Below are 22,352 nucleotides of genomic sequence, written 5' to 3' on the forward strand. Positions count from 1 at the left end.
AATTGCTTGGTTGGAGTCTTTGCTCAAAGAAATAAATTTTGTAATTCTACAAACTTCTATCGCTTGGTGTGACAACATGAACGCCATAGCTCTTGCAAGTAACCTGGTTTTTTTATTCACGAACCAGGCATATTGAAGTAGATGTTCACATCATTCGTGACAAGGTGTTAAGAGGAATCCTCGACATCATATATGTACCATCATGTGATCAGACTGCAGACTACTTCACCAAAGCTCTATCGTAATCACAAGTTAAGTATTTCAGAGAGAAACTTGGCCTCACTCAACGACTGCTTTCGTTGACAAGTTTGAGGGGGACTGTGAAGAATGTTGCTCTGTTATGTGATTGCCACCAATAGCAATCTAAAGCAACCAAGTGCGCAAATTTGTTCAGATCAGCAAACCACCTAGTCAACCATCAAACTCAGCACTAGCCTTCAGGACAAAGAACGCATGGCCAACAACTGAAAAAAGAAGAACCGTGATCGTCTCTTCCTGCCTGCCTTCCTGATGTCCTTTTAATTTTCTGTATTTCAGTTTTGATCCTCTGTAAGGATGTTTTCTTTTTTGTTTCCTCCTCTGTGCTAATCGGCTCCTTCACAAAGAGCAACCCATGCTCTATAAATTCGTAACCTTTTGTTTTCAGTATACATGTCACAGAAACAAAAGCCGGGAAGTGTTTGATTCACTCAAAAATAATTTATTGATTTTCTTAACTATTTTTAAGTTATTAGTCTTTTCGAAATCGGTAGATGTTCATTCATAAATATACAAGAGTTGTATATTTATAGAATAATAAAAGTATAAATAACATAATCTTTTACAAGACATTAAAAATAATATTTTAAAATTTTTTAACAATTGTTACCATTTTTACAATTTGTCTCTCTTCATTATTAACCACCATATATAATTTTATAAATAATATATATATATATATATACACACATAATATAACTAATCATTTGAAATTTAATTTGCCCAGCATCTCTCTCGTACTATATTTTTGTTAACTCTAATTAATCCTACTTGAAAGTATTGTACTTTAATTCAATAAATTTAAAGCTAATAACGACGACGTTTCATTTTCTACATTTTACAAATAAAAATTTCGGGCCAACATGCAGTCTCTATACGTGCAGGTTTATTATATCTATCTAACTAATTTATTTATTTAATATTATATAAGGCAAAAAAGAAATTTACGTGTTGAAAATTTGATTGCCGGCTGAATCTTAGTACGCACATTTGGGACAACCCAATTTGGGCAGCATCTTAATTTCCTTTTGCCATACGGACAAAATTAGAATTATCATTAATATATAGTTTTTTAAATCACATTATTCAATTTAATAATATATTATGAATTGGGTCAATTTCTCCCATCAAAATATAGCTACCCACGTTTGGATTTATTGAAAAATATGAAGTTCTCATTTTTTTATTTCCATTTGGCAATTGTTCGATTTCATACTATAAAAAAAAAATGTGTGTATAATATAAGGTTACTTAAACATAGTAAATTATAAACTAAATTAAATTATAATACTATTTTCTTTTAAATCTATATCTCATTTACATTATTTTTGTTTTTTTTTTTATTTAATTGAAACAAATATATTTTCCTTACATTTGGAATTTTGAATTTGATTATTATAATGTTTTAAAAATAAAATATTTAATACAGTGTGTAAAAAATATAGCCTTCTCTTAAGATAGAACTAAGCTTATTGTAAGGCTAGAACTGGTGCAACATAAATCGTCTCTTTGTTATTACAAGCAGCTACAGCAATGAGCAAACTTACAGATACATGCACCGGCTGTTGCTACCCGAAGATATTACAGCAGCAGAGAAGCATAAACTGCTCGATCATAATATAAAATATGGGCCAATGATGAAACAAATGGTATGAACAGTGAGGCCGGGAAAACCAGGGCATCAAACGCTAAGTTTGGGATGGAAACCGATAGTTATAAATGGTTCCGTAAATTCATCTAAACAAGCCATCCTGATTCTCTCGGGTGTAGCCGGATTATCAAGAGGAAACCATTCGTTGTGCCCTACTTCGGCTCTGGCTGCTATAATCGCATCTTTGATGGCAAAGAAAACAGCTGAAGCCAGGAAAAATGGAGGCTCACCGACAGCTTTGGACGAATGGATAGCCTTCACATTTGGATGTCCCTGTTCATTACCAAAGTGTAAACACATCACAAAAAGTCTTTATTAAGAATCCTATCTCCTGTGTGTGACAAAAGCTCCCAATAATTCTACCAACTTTGTTATTTCGGAATTTAATTTACAAAATTATAAAATTATCGACTTTGAATAACGAGAAGTAAATAGCAGAATTAGACCTTAAGCAGGGAAACATTGAACTTGAAGGGGAGATCATTTATAGAAGGAATTTTGTAACTTCCGGGCCCTGTCGTGTACAAGCAGCCAGGTCGAATCCACTTATGAGCTGAATCTCCCCACTTCAGCTCTTCCAAGGCTGCCCAACCCAGTCCTTGTATGAATGCTCCTTCAATCTGCAATGCTCACAAATTAAAGATCCGATAAGCTCTCGTGTCTCGGATACAATACCGAACAGATGTCACTGATATTCAAGGAAAAGAGAAAACCTCTCTCCCGTATAAAAAAAAAAATTCATCCACAATCTGATTTCTCACACAAGGAGAAGCTTATTATGCCTAAACCTGCTAATTCTTAGCATATAGAATATCCAATACTGTGGGGAAAAAAAGGGAGCTCATCCTTTACACATAGGATTATATCAAGTTGTGGAAACAAAAGGCACCTGTCCAACGTCAATGGCTGGGTTGAGAGAATATCCAAGGTCCAAAAAAACATTTGCTGTCCTTGTGTGGAAATCTCCAGTCAATGTGTCAATTTCAACCTCAGCAAATGCAGCCCCATATGTGAAGTACCTGAATGGGATACCTTTACCGGTTGTCCAATCAAAGCCAATCTCCGGTGTAATATAAAATCCATGAGCAGAAAGGTCTACTCGTTGCACATAGCAGGCACTCACCAGCTACAAATAATTGGAAAGCAAAAAATTCTCTGTTAAATAGCTGATGTGAAGGAGGTTGTCATAAACTCGACATGTAAGAAAAATAATTTAAAATTTCTGCAGGAAAAAAAATTAAGATCCTGTAAGGCACGAGAAGGTAAACTAAATATCTCTAATAACACATAACACTGTTGAAATTACACAATTATAGTGAAATATTTAGCGGTAATAAAAGTATTATGTTTTATATTTTTTTTGAAGTTTCGCTTCAAGGTACCTCAGCAAAAGAACCAAAATTATGTCTGGAAGCAATAGGCTCCATCCGTGCTTTTATCTGCTCACATGCATCCAAGACTGCAGCACCATACATATCCGAACTCGCAGAAGCAGCTGTTGGCGATGAATTAGGAACCTAGTTCAGTAGCAATACAAGAGAACCAGATATGAAGAGAAGCCATTAGCATTCTTGACTACCTAACTGCTAAAGGAAAGGCTAGTTAGACTCGAGGATCATCTGAACTAATTATAAAAGAATTCAACAGTAATATCCATCAAACATTTATGTAATAAAAATGCTGTAGATTAGATGAATCTTATTTGATAATCCATCTTATTCTTAATGAAAGTGCAGCAGAATATAGGACTCTTATTTGCTAGCCCATCTCAGTCGTAAACTAAACCATATTGCTCCCTGGTTCTCAGTTGAAGAGGAGAAAGTTTTTTTTTGGCAATAAATTTGATGGTGTGAGGACATGGAAATCTGCTGGAAGGACGAGCAGCAAAGAGTTCAAGAAAGAGTAAAACTTTGTATTTCTGGATCTGACCAGAAACTTCTTTTTAAATTAGAGAAGAAATATTATTAGAAGAGAAATGAGAAAATAAAAAATAAAAAAACAGAGGTTTAGATATCCTTCGAAGGCCTCCTAAAACCAGAAGGCAAAACAAGAAGAAACAACGAGAAAATTTCAATACAAGATCACTCCAAATTTCTATAAAACAAAAAAAAACAAGAATATGTGAAAATGACCATGAGCAAAGGCCTATTGGGTAGTCAAAAGAAACTGGGAGGAAAAGAAACAGTCATTAAGAAAATCCAGTAATTATGCTTCAAGCAAAGCACCCACACCAGCATCCTTCCTCAACCCCTCCATATTCAGAGACAAACTCACAAAACAAGTCAGAAAAAGGAGAGCAATCCACACCAGCACAAAGGTGTCAAACAGCATGGTCCACATATTTTGTGCGACCTCATAGTGAAGGAAGAGATGATCATGAGTCTCCCCCTTCCTATAACACATAACATAAATGTTTTGAGAAAGAGAACAATTAGGTCTATGAACTTACAGCAACTCTTTAGTGTCAAGCTGATTGAGAATAGCAGTTCAACCAAGAGCCTTAATCTTATAGGGGACTTTTGCTTTCCAAAATGCAATGGTGAAAGAATATGACCAGAAACTTTAAACAATTATCTAATTTTTGAGTGAGATAATTTTGGCATCTACGGTTTTTTATCACCCATGAGTGGATTCATTTATCCATGGAACCCTTTGGATCCCTATACATGTCAATCTAAGTCCCTTGTTCAAACATCCATACAAAGGAAACAAAACAAACACAAAAAACAAAGTGACCATATTCAACTTCTCTAGCATCTATCTCATTCTAAATTCCGTCCAGAAACCCATAAAACAGAGGTAACATCTGCATAATGGTACTGCATGGAGCCCAGTATTCCGATATTGCATTTTCACCTTGTCAGTGCTTGTCTCTGACACAAAGACAGAAGTGAGAGGGATATTGAAGGCGGAAGCAGCAACTTGAGCGACTTTTGTGTGTAATCCTTGTCCCATCTCAACCCCTCCATGTGTGACCAAAACAGTTCCATCTGTGTAGACATGAACAAGTGCCCCTGCCTACAGCCATTAGAAATTCATAAACGATCAGCCAATGACAGATGCAAGAGAAACTAAATCCGATCATAGATCATAAAACCACACCAAAAAGTATCTAATCTACGGCATAAGAGAAATAGTGCAAACTACACATTGATGAATCCTTAGTTCCCAACCCAGTAAGTGAAATGTAAGTAAAATTAAGATCAGTGATTGATGTTTTTTAGCTTGAACCAAAGAGTGGTGATATTATATGCATTAATGAAAATGTTTACATTGAAAACCTGCCTATGATCCATTCACAGTTGCCACTCACAATTCACAAAAAGTGGTGCTAGATACAGCAGTTTATGGATCTTTTTTAGGCAAAACAGACGAATAACACATGATCCCTGCAGTATTTGGTGACATCAACCAATTTTTTTTCTAGGACCAACTATATAAAAATACCTTCGACAGTTACCTGGTTCATGAACTTGGTTGTAAATGATATCCCAAATTTTGTTGGAACCATTGCGACACCCCGCTTCTTCCACCGGTTCTGACTATTAAATTGGGCAACTTCTTTGCTAGCATTCAAGAAGTCACAAGAAATTTTCAGCTCATTCCAGAGCTGGGACAACGTACAATGTTGAAGTTGTTGACCATAATGCAATATTGACCCTTCACCTTGAAAATTAATTTCCTTGATTTTAGAAGACAACAGTCAATAACCAATAGTTTTATGTGTAAGAACAACAGTTAAAAATGCTATATAACACATTAGCAACAAAACAAAGAGCACGTGACACTCACTCTTATTTCTTCAGGACTTTTACTCAGCTCGACAGCAATTCTTTGGATCCAATTCTCAGCTATAAGCATACCTTGAGGACCGCCAAAACCTCTAAAAGCAGTATTACTGGGAAAATTAGTGAAGCAAACCCTTCCTACAATCTTAATGTTTGGTATCTCATAGACATTATCTGAATGAAACATAGCACGTTCAAGGACAGCAAGAGAAAGATCAAGTGAATTTCCAGCATTGTTGTAGATTTCGAGATCCAATGATAACACTTTTCCCTTGTTTGTAAATCCAACCTACGAAGTCATCTCACGGCATCAATTATCTACTGCTTTAATTTCAGTTGAACAAGAGAAACAAAAAATCCACCAATTAAATGCTAGTATCAAGAATAAAGTATAGAGTTAATCCAGTATATACATCACTGGAGATAAAGTGTCTCTACGCTTCTTTAGTAAAGAAAAAAGTGGGTGATAATGCCTCTTATCTGTCTCAAATTATTCATTCTGTGTCTGGAAAAAAAAAATGCAATGACGTCTACATTTCCATTTACATCTGTGTTTTCCAATCATTTTAAAGGGAAGATCCAATAAAAATTTTGATTAAATTATTGAAAGAAAAACAATAAAATAAGCTGTTGTTCGGTCCACTAGCTACTGAAGCTTCAAAATTTGTTCCTGGTCCTGTTTCTAGCTCAATTGCATGAACAAAAGAACTTGAGAACTGACTGGCATTAAATGATAAAAGCCTTTGCATCTCAAGTGTAATTTTAAGTAACGAGTGGATTAAAGTACAAGCTACCTGGTAAAGTGCACTGCAATGTTAAATAACAACATATGGATTAAAGTACAAGCCACTTTAAATAACAATATTACCTTGTACTTTCCCAGAAAGCTATGACGATGCCCAGTAATCATCATGTCTGTATCTCTGTCTAGTGTAATTTTTACTGGCTGATTCAACAGATAGGAAGGGACAGAAGCCACTGCTGCAACAAATGCTGACCTTGTCTCCTTCCCACCAAATCCGCCACCAATACGTTTGGTTTTACAAACTACTTTTGACATTGGAAGACCAAGAGCATGTGACACATACTTCTGGTGCTTCTGAGGGGCCTACAAATGAAGAGTCACACTTAGATAGTGCCATTAGATAAATGCATATTATTGCTAAGGGAACATGTGGATTAAAATATAGATGCCTATTTTGAAAACCACATGAGACAGAAGATAGAAATTGAGTATCAAATTTGCTTTCAATCTAGTTCAGTTGAAGAACAGATTCTTTAGATTCAAAATCTTTCAACTCAATGTGAAAAAGGTTTTGATTGCCTGTTATGGTTGTTGTAAAATAACTTAGGCAACAGATAGATTAAAGTAAAAGTTGAGAGAGCAAGAGGAACACGAGGAGTTTAACATGGTTCGACAGTTCACCTACATCCATGAAGCCACCTGCAAAATTTTTTACTATTTGGGACTATTTACACAAGCTAGGATTTTTCCTTCATATGGAAAAAGGAAAAAATTCAAATTCACAAGAATGCCCCTATATAATTAAAAGCATCCCACGCTGGAAAATACCATTGTCAACATTAATACTTTTGACCAAACACAGACCCTCAAAGATCAAACCCCTACCTTAGGTCCCTATCATCAAGATTTTTTAACAGCAAACAGCATGAGGCAAGTCCAAACAACATTTAAACTTCTCCACAGGTAGCACCTTTGTCAATATATCTGCTTGATTATTCTCAGTACTCACTTTCAACAAAGAAATATCACCCAAAGTTATCCATTCTCTAATCTTGTGAAATCTCATTTGTACATGCCTCAGGACCAGCATCATAAACTTGATCCTCTGCCAAAAAACATTGCACTGCGACGATCACCATATAGTTTAAAAGTTTGCTGAATAATCCCGTAGAAACTAGTCCTTTCAACCATAGATCCTCTTTCCCTATCTCCATTATTGCCATATATTCTACCTCTGTTTACTGGGACCTATGAACAGTAAATTCTTTCAATATCAGTCACGACTCAACAATAGTTGCTACTTGGCATCTCATTATGGTTTTAGGAACGAAAAAGACAAAAAAACAGAAAAACAAAGACCCGGTGAACTCACCAGCTCGCCGCGATCTGTCTTGATTTTTCTTTTTCTTAAAGAGCTGTATCAAGTCGGATCAACTTTTTTAAAACTTGGGTCAGGTTTAGAAATTTTTATTCTTATTTAATATATTCTCAGATTTGGTGCACATATGTATATATGTAATCCAAATCGGGTTGAACCAAATATCACCGAGAACCTGGTTGAGCCAAAAAACAGAGTAAACTTGGCGATCCGGTTGGGTTTATGTTTTTCAAAACTCATTCCGAAACCGATCTGTGCCCATCTCTATATGGGTTATGCCTACCAATACGGGCTCATTAGAAGAGAACTCAAACATCTCCCTTAGCCGAAGCATTTAAGAAACTCAGAAACAAATTTTCTTCATATCTTTTATTCAGACAGCTATTCCGTTTTTATACAAGAAAACATGCATCCCCTTATTAGAAACAACTACATCTGCATCCTAGAAACTACCTTCACATTCATTGTAATAACTAATTATATCATTAAATAAAACATAATAAAATAATCTTTATTCCAGCATAACTGTGTCACTGACTGTAGCAGCCATGTGTCAATCAGTCCCAGCAGCCACGTTGCTGATAACATTCCTTTAGTGGTGTATCTTTCTATTAAGAGAAAATTGGTTTTCATTTTAGCATCTGTGGCTACTATGCGATATGTGCACCAAATTTGTGGTGATTTAGGATGACAAGGCATTGGGAGTCAAGCAGGATAGAGACAGGGGAGAGATAAAAGGGACATAGTGAGATGTGTGCATATAAGGCCTTGCTTAAGTCCACAACTTACTTGAGTGGAAGATATCATATGAACTTCGTTGCCCCCATCCATTGTCCAAATCAAACTGCTCTGCGGCTCCAAGTAAAAGTGTTCTTGGCCACCAATTTGAACTTCACCCTCTATGATTTTGTCACATTGTCCAGAACTAAAGCATAGATCGACATCTCCTTTGCTAAAACATTTCTCTGTGTGGGGATGAAAGCTTTTAGCAGCAATAGCCTCTTTTATGGACAAAACTGCAGGGAGCTCTTCATACTCCACATGAACTTTTCTTGCGGCTAGCTTTGCACTTTCATGTGTATCAGCAACAACCACTCCTATAACCTGCAAACACCCGATACCAAAAATTATTGAAGATATGAAAGAAAGCAATTAGAAGATAAAATATTCCATGAACGTACATATATCAACTTGACCGTACAAAACATTATATAAATTTGCTATTGCTTCCATGAAATTTGTGGTAAAAGTCTTGGGAACTTCATGAAATTTAGGCTTACAAAACAATCAAATGATTGCATCAGCACCTCACAACTCAGTCCTGAAGTTTCCTGTCTCCATTCAATTGATTTATAAACATAAAATGATCAACCCACCCCACATGACTACAAGAAAAATAGAGAATGAACTTGTAACCTCTTGATGATTTACAAAGAGAAGGTAAAGGAATTCATTAAGCTTCCCACCTGGCCAACGCAAGTGACAAATTTAGTAGCAAACAGCTCCTCATCAGCAACAACTGGTCCAGTGCTATTATCACCGGGCACATCTTTGGCAAAAAAGATTCCAGCAACACCCGGTGAATGCCTTGCTGCTGAATCATTTATTGATAGTATGCGGGCATGAGGTTTTGTGCTCAATACTAATGCAGCATGTAAACAATTTGGAGGCATTGGCGTATCATCAGAATATTCTGCTTCCCCTGTAACCTATAGAAATGGATCAGATAATACCAATTTCATTAAAATATGACTTTCAAGAATAAAAATAAACTAAGTTGAAAGTACAAGAAGTACAGTCAGGTTGCAGCACAATACAAGGGCAACAGCTTGGAGGTTGGCATAGTCAAAAGAGTATAGCTAACTGTTTCCATTTACCAAGATCTAGTAGCAAATAGTTTCTGTCAACAAAAAACCGACTGAAAATTTCCTCCTCCAGTTTATACAATGAGCATGCGCTGCAGTCCCAGGTCAAGGATTGACTGTGGGTCTAAAGACAAAGATAGTCTAAGAGAGGATTAGAAAGTATAGAAGACTTTCTACCTTTCTTCCCTATTGCAACAGTGAAGAGGCTTATTGGAGAAAACACTAGGATCTCAAAAAATTTTTAGAAAAAACCTCCAAATTCGATTGATAAAGCTCAACTTAACTTTCACTTTCAATCTCAGATATCATAACATCAGGTAACTTCCCACTAAGCTACAGAACTTTTAAAAAATACAGAATAACTGATTTAAACCTATTTCAAGGATTCTAGAGAATAAAGGAGAAACATAAAACTAGGATAACTATGAAAAACAAGAACAGACTGAGGAGATTCAATCCTGATCTCTCTTGATATGGTCAATTTTCTGCATTAGTACACCTGACCAGAGAAAGGAGACACCTTGACTGTTTCACTCACCTTATACACTCTTGTTTGGGCTCATAACAGCATAGATACTTCTCAAGGTAGTGACACAAATTAGAAAATGATTAGAGTCAGGAGCAGGCATAAAAGCTAAAGATAACAGCAGATATACATTTATGATAAGGTAAAAAAGAAGGTTGCATGTCAAACTTTACAAACCTGCAGTCTTGATGAGAGATGAACCTCTGGAGAGCCCACAGATGTCCCATGCTTTCTAATTTCGTAGTCTTGGCTTCCTATCACTGTTGGGCGATGAAATGACTGCACAGCTGACAAATGGGATGATGGTATGCTTTCCTTAATGGATTTTGTACCATCTAGCTGATGAGAAACCCATAGAAAAAATTTAAAGAAGAAACTAAGAGTTAGAGATTTTCGAAACTCCACCATCCCACCTGGAGCATCTTCCTTAAGCAGAATATCCGTTTGTATGACTTTCAAAGTATCTTGCAACAGTCCCTTATTCCAATTCTTCCCAATGAGAAATTCCTTAGTTTTTATTGCAGATAAAGAGAGTGGAGCTACCCCACCATAAACAATTGATGCATCTGAAACAACCCAATTTTGGCCTTTTTCTTCAAGAAAGACGCGCATTCCAGCATTCACAATTGCAATATCATCGTCCCTCCTATGGGCCTGCTTAAATTCTTTCACATACTCAAAAGGCCTAGTCCACGGTAAAAAGACAGAAAGTAAAATTTCACCACTCGCTAGATCCACCTTCCTATAACCAAGGAAGAAATCTCCCGCTGCCACTTTCCTAATGTTCCCTTTGCAATCAATAATTTGGAACTCTGCTCTTGAAGCCACCCAAAGAGGGTTCAAATCAGATATAGGACTGGCTGTACAAATATTCCCTCCAACGGATGCAACATTCCTTATTTGCATTCCAGCAAACCATTTCAGTTGTTCAATGAATGCCTTGCATGCTGACTTTTCATGGGCAGCATGCTCAGCAACAATTTTCTTAAATAAATTTAAGAGTTCAGTAAGCCTCACGGCCGCACCTATTGTTATTCCATCATCCTTCACACTCAACACATTAAGTTCAGGTACATGATTAACAGATATAAGTACTTGATAATGCATTCTCTTCAATCTCATCTCAATTCCAACTTCAGTATTACCAACCAGAAGTTTTGCTTCTGGATATATTGCTTTTAACTCGAGCAAATGGGCAAGTTGTAAAGGTCGATACCATTTAAGTCCTCCTGACCCATTCAAATTCAAAGGAGTTAATTTCCTCAATAACAACTCTGGGGGGAAAATAATCTCTTTATCTGTATAAGTGCTTCCATCTATCTCATTGTAACAGGTAGATCCATACATGTTGCTGGTATTTCTATCATTTGCAGTCTTTGTTCCACATGAACAAGGTTTACCAGTTGATGGGCATATAAATTCACCATTTTGAGTGCCAGGTGAAGACATATTAGTATATAATGTATCGTCTGTTTTGGCAAAAACCCGAAATGCATCAACAATTGATCGGTAACCAGTGCAGCGACACAAGTTTCCAGCAAGACATTCTTCAATTTGCTCTTCTGTAGGTGGAACTTGGCTTCCCCTCAATAAAGCATACACTGACATGATAAATCCAGGAGTACAAAAGCCACATTGAGAACCATGAGCACGTGCCAATGATTCCTGCCAACATTCATAGCGGAAAAGCAGAGATCCTAATGAACATATAATTGCTACCAAATATGACCAATTGACAAAGAGAAGTAATTCTAAAATGTTAGAGAAATATATATTAGTATCCTGTATCATAAGCAATTTGTTAGGTGCTTCCTAGTTCTTTAAGCTCTATTGATTAAATCAATATATAGATATCCATGTATGTGTGTGTGTTGTAACGAGCTAAAATTAACTGGAACTTTTTGAAATTGTCATAATCTGAAATATTCATCCAACCTCCCAACCCCCCCCCCCCCCCCCCTCTTCAAGAATGATTGGTATTCCAATAGAATTGCCCTGCCACCAAGTTCACCAATTTATTTTCATATCACTTTTATACAAACACACACTTATCTCAAGTATTCTGATGCCATGATTCCTCTCCTCACATACCAGAAAACTCTAATTAAGTCAAACATCACAGCTTTACAGCAAATTCATGCTGTAAATGCAATTTACAAATAATATTTGGGATAATAAACTTCAATTTCGTAACTATAGTTGGAATCAAATTGGGAAAAATAAATCCATCCACTCTTGCAAACAAAGTTACCAAAGATAATTTTGATTTTGATGAAATAAGCTTCCTAACCAAACAACAAACTAAGGATGAAAATTTCCCACAGATATTTTGTTGTTAAGCTGGAACAGGAATAGAAAACTAGTTCCAAAGAAACATAATGTTCAAATTTTGGTTTGATATATTTGAGTAACCTCAGACCCTCTGATATTATTCAGAAAACCAATGGAATTAGCGACGATAACAAGACAATAAAAGATAATAAGCATCATGAATTGTGAGAAACATGGAGCAAAAGATATTACTTGAATTGGATGCAAGCCACGCTTTCGGTTTCCAACTCCCTCCACTGTAATTACATGCATTCCTTCAACAGAATACAAAGGAGCCAAGCAAGCATTGACAGCATAGTGCCTGAAAGAAGTTTTTAAGAGAATATATTTATACTAATTCTAGCAAAAGATGAAAGGCGGACTGAAGGGAGAGAGAGAGAGAGAAACTCACACACATTTCTTCTTTACTTGATCATAATGAGAAACCATCACTGTACAAGCTCCACAGCCACCTTCGCCGCAGCCAAGCTTTGTCCCGGTCAAACCAATGTTTTCTTGTTATCAAAAAGAGATGATAATAAGGTTTTGCAGGATTAACACATCAAATGCTAGAAGATTGAACAAGAAGTAAGAAGGCATATGTTGTTTTCACTACAATAACAAATTAGACCACCAACTTGGCAAATATTTAATAGCCTAATTACAAAGGCCCCAATTAAGTTCTTCAAGAACACAAACTCAAATGACTGATTGATATGATTAAATTAAGTGGAGCTTTGGACGTAAGACTTTCTCTTACTCTCTATATTCCTCAAACTTTTTACTGTTCAAATGAAAAAGTTTTGAGTTGAACTATCCGTCAAGGATCAAAAGTTAACGGGACCAAACCTTTTTAAGTAAACTGAAGTGAGCAAGCGTAATTTATGAGGTCTAAGACCCAGAAACCCGTGATTCCTTTCTCTCACTTTCTTTCACTTTCCAGAAAGCCAGACGCCAATTTTCATCTCATTCAAATCATCATAAAACAGATTGATCGATTTAATGAGATTGTAACAGAGAAAGAAAAAAGAAAACACAAACTCTTTCTTTTCCTTTTTTTCCATCACTTTCTAAGTAGCAAACAAGCTCAATTCCCCTCTCTGGAGGAGACAAACCAAGAAACGGAGAAAGAACTTGATCATCAAAAGCCAAGGAAAACAAAAGTTAAAAATAACCCAGAGGAAAAGAAAATAAGTTCACTTCAAATCCACAATACAAAGTCAGAAAGTTCTCTGTTACTCTGACTTTCTTTCCCTCCCCGTAAATTTTCCCCATAGCCAAACAAACAGAAAATAGCGAGATTAATTAATTACCTCTGAGATACTCAAGAAGAGTCATATGAGCCAACCCATCACGCAACACTCTCCGTACTCCATTAACGTACAAGATTGCCTCCTTCGGTTCCCCCTCAATCTGGTTCATTTCTCGTTCATTCTTCACCGACCCCATTCTAATTCTCCTCCTTTATCCCCACTTCGTAACTTATAAAAAAAACAAATATTTTGTACCCAACAATGAATAATCAGTTTAATGATTGATGGAATCAAATAGAATCTGAATCCTGCTCCGTAGGGACTCCTCTTTTTCGCAAGCGAGAAAAAGAAAAAAACGAAAAGACGTCTACCATTGACGTATAACAGAGTACTAAGAAGTTTCCGTGTACCCAAGTGATTTCTTACTGTCGATCTATGCTTGGGTCTCTAAATTTAATCAACGTCCATCAAACCCTGCTTCATCAACCAATTTGTGAATGCGGGTCTCCAAGCGAGACTACGTGACGGAGAAAGAGAAAATACTTCTGCTTTGTCGATATAATAAAAAATTATAAAAAAGAAATAAAAATTAATAATTTGATACAGTAACATTACATAGTAATTAAATAATTACATAATATGAATTTAGTTATTATATAAGATTATTATTAAACTTAATTCTATATTTCTCGAATCTGCTGTGGCAATTTCGTGTACTCAATGAAAATGTGAATTGTGACTGCAACAATGGCCAAAATTGCTCCTAAAAAGACATGCCCTTTGCCAAACTTATGACACAGAATCCACCCACCAAGTGTGACGACACAGGAACATGAGATCACAACCTGTTACATATTACACAATTCAGTACTTGAAAAAGCAGCCTCTTGAGTTTTATGTGCATATTCTATTATATTTCTGACATAATATGAAAATATCTTGTTCGAATTCAATTATTTTATTTACACTTCATAATCTTATTTAACGGAATTAAAATTCGAAGAAAAATACGATTTAAATAATTTAAAATCTTACTATCAGTGACTTAATTGATCGTTCATAATTTTTAATTTCTGGATCATCGAAAGTTCCTGTATTAAAAAATTTCTTCAACGTAACATCCTGGTAAAAATAAAAAAAAATTTAGAATAAGATATATATATATATATTGATTTTTTTCCTTTAGAGTTAAGAATTTTAAAATTTGTATATTCTGTATATGTACCTTAAATATAAATTTATCTTTGCACCACTTGGCAATTTCATTTTCTGATTCAGACAATTCATTAAACGAATACCGTGTGATGTGTACCTTAACCTATAACGATCAATTATAAGATATTAATAATACATAAAAAGATAAATATTTATTGAGTATGTGAATCAAAATATATAAAAATGCAACTTATAAGATTACTTTACCACCCACGGTTGTCTCCTTAAAGTTCTAAGCAAGGATGGAATTGGATGAGTTTTCGGAACAACAATTGTAACATCATAAATTGTAGAGACAAATGAGCGTAAACACTGAATTGTTGCGATAAAACCCTATTTTCAAGCCATTCAGAGAAAAAAAAAAAAAAATTAGTTCAATTTTATTACTTAAATTAAGTTAGAAATTTAAATTTTATATTTTAATTATTGTGTTTATTATATTTTTAAAATTATGTGATTGAAATTGTAAAGAAAATATGGTAAATATAAAAAAATATTGAGAAATTTACGAAACTTTTACTTTGGTACGAGGAATTAGAACATTCTCTTGAATAAGCAATCCTTTCGAAATAGCGAATTCTTGAGATGCTAACAGCTTATCGGGAGTAAGACGCGTCCCTTCTACGAAAATTGTCAACCAAAAAGGCATAGGAAAATCCTTTAGTTCTTCCAAACTTGTCTAGCAATCAACCATGATTATAGGACTGTTAGTTGCCTTACACATATATATAGATATATGCTTCCATTGTGAACATGTTATTGAAATCAGCATAAAAAATGATATATACATATAGATATACCTTCAAGTAGCCTTCATCTTTAGCCCAGCTCCTTTCCAAGAACACAAACCCAAAAAACCAACTTGCCCATCCAACAATCTGCATCATTTTATTTCAGATCACAGAAACAGAATTTTGCAGATTACTCAAAAGTGCAATTTAATTAAATTCGTTTATACGATGAGTTAACTCATTAGTGAGTAAAATTAATAGATATATAGAACAAGAGTTTAAGTCGAATATCTTAGTAAATTAAAAAAATAATAATTTATACCGGAAGATATTTCGAAGATTTTTTTACGACTGTCAGAGCACTACGAAGACAACCCGAGCGCTGAAATAAATTACATCAAACAAATTTACTAGCAACTTTCTATCAGACAGTAAAAAGTGTATATGAAACATTAAGGATATATATATGACCTGAGCTAAAATCCACAAAATGTATGTATCCATGTCTGATATGTGATTTGACATTAAAACAGCATGTTCTTTACCTGCAAATGTGTGTATATATATATATATATGTTCCCTAATCTTTAGAAAATTTTCATCACTAATCTGAAACCAGTTATGAGCTAGAACCAATATGGACTATTAACCTTACCCATCAAATGATAGGTCTTCAAATCAGTGTACAGTTTAACCTGCAGCCAGAAATTAAACCCAGTAAAAATCAGGGTCTCACCTCCAGTAACTTTAACTCATTGGATTTCAAATTTGTAAGATTTTTTTTTTTTTTTACTGAAGTAAAAATTAGGGTCTCCAGAAATTCTGTAAATCACCTCAATGCCAGCCCACCACTCCATAAGACACAAAATCTGTAACCATAGAATTTCTGCAATTGCACCATTGATTTTTCTGAATGTATTTTTCGATATAGGCCTTATGGTCAGATACAAAGCTGCCTAGAAATGTAATTGCAAATGGGATTAATTAAAATTTAGGAGAACTTTATCGGGTATTCATAAAAATTTAATATCTTAATTTCTGAAATTTAACATTAGGATCATAAAAAATCTAAATTCGTTTTTGTAATATTATTATTAGATAATACACGGAGGATAATAATATAATTCAAAATACATGTACAAATTTAATATGACGATATAAGTGAACTGTTTTTCAGAGAAAATGACTCGAACTCAAATCTTTTTATACGAACATGACGTAGGTACAACCCGAGTGAGATGATGTATACTTACTTGGATGAGATTAATGAAAAGGCCAGTGACAACAAAAGTTACACCTAAAGGAAGAGACATAAGTATAGTTGAGATTTCCATGGCCTAATCCACACACGTAATATTGCAAATTAGGTTGAGAGGATTGTTAGTGGATGAAATAAAGGTTCTTCTATATATATATATACATACAGACACACCCATGTGATGTGCGTCTCTGTGTGTCTCTGTCTATATGTGTATATATAGGAGTTAGAACATTTATACACAAAACCCTTTTTAGGTGAAGAGGTAGTAGGCCTCAGTTGAGAATGGTCCAATTCAGTTCTTACTAATTTTGAACCAGTAGCTTTAGGGGTTGGCATCTTACCTGTTCTAAGAAATTTCTTTTTTATTTCCTGTAAAAGAAGATCATTAAAGATACTTCAAGTAAAATTATCAGTCAATTAGAGGGTAAATTCCCAATCTTGATCAGACTTGATACATACATATTACATATATACATACACACACACACACGTATACAGCTGACATGTATATCACTACCATTAATTTATCTGAAAGAAGCTTTAGCTTGGGTTAGGTGAAGAATAAAAAGCTAACCACTAATTTCCGGCTGCTTTTTGAGTCATTTGCTTTTTCTTAATCAACCATTTATTTTGGCTTCATTCATTAAATCGCCTGGCTTGATTTTATGGAAATCCTGTAAGTTGAAGATGGCAGTCAAGAACTACTGCAGACTGAAAATTTTTACCATTTTTTTTTTAAAAAAATATAAAGACTATGTTTGGAAGCAACAAATTATTTTGTTTGATTTTTGATGGAATTTGTAACTTAGTTTTTAAAGTATAAAAATGAAGAAAAATTATTTAATTTGATAATTTAAAATAAATTTGTATTCCTTCTTAAATAAATAAGTAAAAATTTTCAAACTTATTTCATAATTAAATTTATTTACTCTAGAAATAGCTTAAAAGTGCAAATTAAAATATAGGGTTACAATATTATTGTTTATGTATTTTGAATTTTGGTGATATTTATCTACAATCTCATAAATAATTTACATAAATTTTCTTTATATTTATACTGACAAATATTTGATATATATTTTAAAGAGTTTTTATTTTTGAAAAATTATGGTACTCTCATTATAAATATATTTGTTAATCTATTGATGACGTGCTCTTAAATTATGTAAATAATTTTTTTTGTCAGTTTTATATGTGAATGTAGTTACACTGTCAAACCACGTAAAATTCTTATATTCTATTTTTGTGTTTTTATTTTGATGTGATTGTATACGCTTCAGGAATTAATTTTCCTCAACAATTATGTATAGCATACTTCACCAAACTTGTATGTCGAGAAAATTAGTATATTACTGTACATGAGCGAATAGATGGTGTTACCAATAAGGCAAGCTAAATGGAAGAATATTTCTAACTTCTAAGGTCAAGCTAGGAATGTACAGGGTTAGGATATTAGTACATTTTACATTATTAAAACGATTAAGATTGAAAGAAACAGAGTTGAGAAGTACTAAAGTATACATATATAGTCTACAAAATTGGCATTGATTTTTCGTATTTTTCAGTTTATATCTGAATGAGTCTTTCTGTCACGGGATCTTGTGTGGAAATTTCTGAAGGCGAAGAACGTTCTGATTCAGAAGAGTGAACGAGGATTTGCATAATGATCATGACAAGGACCAAGAAAGTGAACGAAAAGAAAATGACCTCCCATGAGGCCATGAGTGAACACCACTTAAATAGCATGACAATGCCATAAATGATGAGACATGACCAAGAAGTAACAACCTGTTCAAACAAGAAAAGAATTATTTGAATTGGGATTTTTTTAACTGCAAGTTAGCAAAAGAAAATTTCTGAATTCATAGAATGTTATCTCACAATCAAGGATTTTTTGGATCGACCCATGTCTTGACGTTCGAGATCACTGAATTTCTCCTTGGTGGCATACTTCTCCAACAAGGCATCCTGCAAGCATTGCATTACTATTTCTGTTTCAAAATTTTCTGCTCCAAATTTTTGTTGTCCAATTTGCAGTAGTTATGAGCATGTTTGAGAGATCGAGCAACTCTTTGAATGTTTTTTAGTACATACCTTTGTCACAAACACATCTTTGCACCACTGGGCAATCCCATCCGATGTCTCTGGTAGTTCATTCATCACATGTCGCCTGATTTGCAAATTTACCTAAAAAAATAATCTACAAGCTTGAAACACACTTCAAGAAACTATAATTATAAAATCGTCTAATTCTAATATTAATCAGATTCTAATTCAAAACAATATGATAATTGTTAAATTTGGGCATTATACCAAATTGTAAAAGTAAAATTTTCGCAGAAAATGTCCCATGCTTGAATTGGTAAAGCAATACTAACAAAAAGAAATCGAAGCAAGTTTAAAAGCATATGAGCATATATGACCAAGTGGTGTAAGTCTTTCTGCTGGCTTACCACAGATGATTTTCCTCCAAATATTCTCAGCATTGTAGGTGGAGGCTGATTACCAGAAACTGCCACTGTACAATCATAAATTGCTGGAACAAAGGAGCGCATGTGACTAACTGCTGAAACAAAACCCTGATATCGAAACACGTCAATACAAAAAATCGACAAATCTGTTTGTGAAATTCAGAATTTGTTCCAAACATAGCCTAAATCTCTGAGACTCCACGGCAAAATGGGAACAATTTTGCAGAAAAAGAAGATGGTAGAGAAGATGTGACCTTTGTACGAGGAAGTAAGACATTTCGAGGAATAGGCAGCCCTCTAGAAGCAGCATATTCTTGAGCTGCTACGAGCTTCGCCTGAGTAAACCGTGTTCCTTCTACGAAAAGAGCCAGCCAAAAAGGCATAGGAAAGTTCTCCAAGTTTTTAAAACTTGCCTGCATGAGTGAAACCAATAAGATTATATAGACCGGTAGGAGTAAGACATATAAGCTTGGCCAATGGGTCTAATAGTACCTTCAATGTGCTTTCATCCTTAGCCCAGTTCCTTTCCAGAAAGACATAATCAGAAAACCACATTGACCAACCTATAATCTGGGGAAAAGAAACATACATATATGTTCAATGATCATATAGAAACTAAAAGAACTTTATCACATGAATAACCCTTAGAAAGTAAGAATTTAGCCTGCTTAATTGCTGAAAGAAATTGCATATAAAACTGTTATATTGAAATTAACATATAAACAGTAAAAAAATTAGTACTTACAACTGTAATTTTTTCCCACCTATAGAAGATTTCACTAAAAATACACAGCTAGTTGAAGAAATCTGGACATTTTAACTTCTAGTTCTGCTGCAGTAAATAGAAACCAGAGAGCTGAAAAGAGGAAGTGGGTAAGATTAACTCACAGGGAGGTATTTTGCTTCTTTCTTCATGATGGCTAATGCAGTTCCGAGGCAACCAGCCCGCTGTTATTGTATCAGTGTTCAATTAGCAAATGGAAGAGACAATCAAGATTGAATGCAATACAGGTTTTGGTTGAAACTGTTATTCAACTCAACTGAACTATAATCTCAAATTAGTTTGAGTCAACTACATGATCAATGCTTTTTCTCCACAAGAAAAAATACTCTTACTCTCATGTAAAGAAAATGAACATTCGATCTGATTTACAAGTCGATACTTACTTATCACTAAACTTGATATCATATAATCATATGTGATCCGTAAAATGATAAAAATGGAAGTTGGAAGTATTAACCTGAGCTATGACCCACCCAACGAGCCAATCAATGTCGCTTCTATGATTGCATATGACAAGAGCATGTTCTTTTCCTGAAATATTAATGGAAGAAATTAAATTAGATACTCCGGATTTTATCTATTTTCCATAATCATATTTTGACTTGAGGTTTTCTTTTTAAAAAAGAGAATGCAGCTCCAGGATCATCCTTACCCATTAACTGAAAAGTTTCTGCATCCGCGAATACATCAATCTGCAGTCAGAAGATCAAATCACTGAGATTTGATTGAGCTATATACTTGAATTAGGGCTTATGGGATTGGATTTTTCTGTCTATTTACTAGCTAGTATTTAAGCTGGTAAAATCAAAGCGTATTACAACAAAATGCCACCAGGAAAATGAGATGGGAATTGAAGATTTAGTAAAATCCTTGTAACCTAGATGTGAGGGAAAGGTACAGATAGGTTCTTTCTTACATAAATACCTCTCTTGTAGAGCTATAATATTTGACCGCTGCATACAGAATAAATGAGGAAAAAGAAGATTGTACTGGGGAAAAAGAAAAGGAAAGGAGAAATGGAGAACCTTAATTCCTGCCCACCAGTCAAAAAGCCATATGAGCTCCAGCCACAGCAGTTCTGCAACTACTTTGTTGATCTTTCTATACAAATTCTTTGACACGGGACGAACAAGGACGAAGAAAACCGCCTGGAAATATACAATTGTAATGTGTTATATATACATATGTACATACATACATATACATAATGTATCCTCAAAACAAAATATACATTGTCGTGAACAAATTTATTATACCTGAATGACATTAACAATGAGGCCAGAAACCAAGAACAACACGCCAATTGGAACAGCAACCAGCGCAGCTAGAAAAGCCATGGTTCCAAAACGGAGTCAAGAAGAAGAAGAAGAAGAAGAAGGGGAGAAGAAAATAAAAGGTGTTTATGATTTTTTTTTTTTCTTTCTCTTCTGCTAAAATAAAAAAAAATGGCTGTATTTGTATAAGCATCGCAAGAGCGCAATTTAAGCGCCATTTTTGGAGTGGATATATTTGATTTGAGTGGCTATGAAATTAAGCCAGGCTAACCAGACAACCAGAAACCAGTTTGTCAAGCTACCATTTACTTTAAGTTATTCTTAATATTTAGTTTATGACTGAGTTGATTATTTTAAAAACTTAATTCGTTGGCATTATCATTTTCTTTATTTCTTTCATTTCATATTCTTTGTTCTTCTGGTTTACACATGCGGCCATGTGAGCACCCCCCACTGGACAAAAGCTCTTTCAGGTTTTCATGATTACAGAAGATGGGATTTTTATATAATTTTTCAAAAGAAAGAAAACGAGATCTGCAGCTTCAAGAACCATGCACGCATCCTCGTCCTCTCAATAGAATATTTTCAAGAAATAGCTAACAACATCGTAGTAGTCACGTAAAATGTCAATTATTTGCTGTATAAGCACTGCCTTATGATATTACATATATATTTTGTTTCTACTCTTATGAGAAAATTAAGACTTGCTTAAGAGATTGTGCTTCTGAAATTGAAATTGAAATTGAAATTGAAATTATTATGATTTATATTAATATCTCACTTAATTAATAAATTTATGAACGTATAGTTTAATAATTACATTCTATTAAAATTAACAATTA

The 22,352-nt window shown here is 34.4% G+C and overlaps 3 protein-coding genes across 5 annotated transcripts; all 3 read right to left on the reverse strand.

The window, feature by feature from the left end:
* Positions 1-1,748: 1,748 nt before the first annotated feature.
* Positions 1,749-14,276, reverse strand: LOC110811808 (xanthine dehydrogenase 1-like). Of its 3 annotated transcripts, XM_088214980.1 has the most exons (14): positions 13,835-14,271; positions 12,934-13,036; positions 12,735-12,843; positions 10,389-11,876; positions 9,287-9,529; positions 8,610-8,924; positions 6,566-6,805; positions 5,702-5,986; positions 5,370-5,591; positions 4,766-4,927; positions 3,292-3,426; positions 2,799-3,035; positions 2,356-2,529; positions 1,749-2,182 (listed from the first exon to the last, which is right to left on the reverse strand). In XM_088214980.1, the coding sequence occupies exons 1-14, from the start codon at positions 13,968-13,970 to the stop codon at positions 1,940-1,942; spliced, it is 4,092 nt and encodes a 1,363-aa protein (XP_088071106.1). In that variant the 5' UTR covers positions 13,971-14,271; the 3' UTR covers positions 1,749-1,939. The 3 variants fall into 3 exon arrangements, 2 of the variants coding, with proteins under 2 accessions (XP_088071106.1, XP_088071107.1); XM_088214981.1 differs by lacking the exon at positions 13,835-14,271 and having other exon boundaries at positions 12,938-13,036; XR_015817556.1 differs by lacking the exons at positions 1,749-2,182; positions 2,356-2,529 and having other exon boundaries at positions 2,897-3,035; positions 3,292-3,404; positions 13,835-14,276.
* Positions 14,277-14,443: 167 nt separating this feature from the next.
* LOC110811821 (1-acyl-sn-glycerol-3-phosphate acyltransferase PLS1-like) lies at positions 14,444-17,128 on the reverse strand. The gene is made up of 11 exons (XM_088214982.1): positions 16,974-17,128; positions 16,554-16,676; positions 16,376-16,415; positions 16,192-16,265; positions 16,043-16,102; positions 15,790-15,867; positions 15,510-15,668; positions 15,197-15,322; positions 15,000-15,092; positions 14,810-14,896; positions 14,444-14,619 (listed from the first exon to the last, which is right to left on the reverse strand). Exons 1-11 carry the CDS (start codon positions 17,052-17,054, stop codon positions 14,455-14,457), a joined length of 1,086 nt encoding a protein of 361 aa, XP_088071108.1. The 5' UTR covers positions 17,055-17,128; the 3' UTR covers positions 14,444-14,454.
* A 1,151-nt stretch (positions 17,129-18,279) lies between these two features.
* On the reverse strand, positions 18,280-21,678 carry LPAT3 (lysophosphatidyl acyltransferase 3). The gene is made up of 11 exons (XM_022038398.2): positions 21,493-21,678; positions 21,262-21,384; positions 20,889-20,928; positions 20,694-20,767; positions 20,341-20,400; positions 19,945-20,022; positions 19,707-19,865; positions 19,435-19,560; positions 19,076-19,168; positions 18,863-18,949; positions 18,280-18,769 (listed from the first exon to the last, which is right to left on the reverse strand). Exons 1-11 carry the CDS (start codon positions 21,571-21,573, stop codon positions 18,548-18,550), a joined length of 1,143 nt encoding a protein of 380 aa, XP_021894090.1. The 5' UTR covers positions 21,574-21,678; the 3' UTR covers positions 18,280-18,547.
* Positions 21,679-22,352: the final 674 nt, after the last annotated feature.

The sequence above is a fragment of the Carica papaya genome, chromosome 3 (assembly GCF_054855325.1).
Source record: "Carica papaya isolate Zhongbai chromosome 3, ASM5485532v1, whole genome shotgun sequence".
Taxonomy (NCBI): Eukaryota; Viridiplantae; Streptophyta; class Magnoliopsida; order Brassicales; family Caricaceae; genus Carica; species Carica papaya.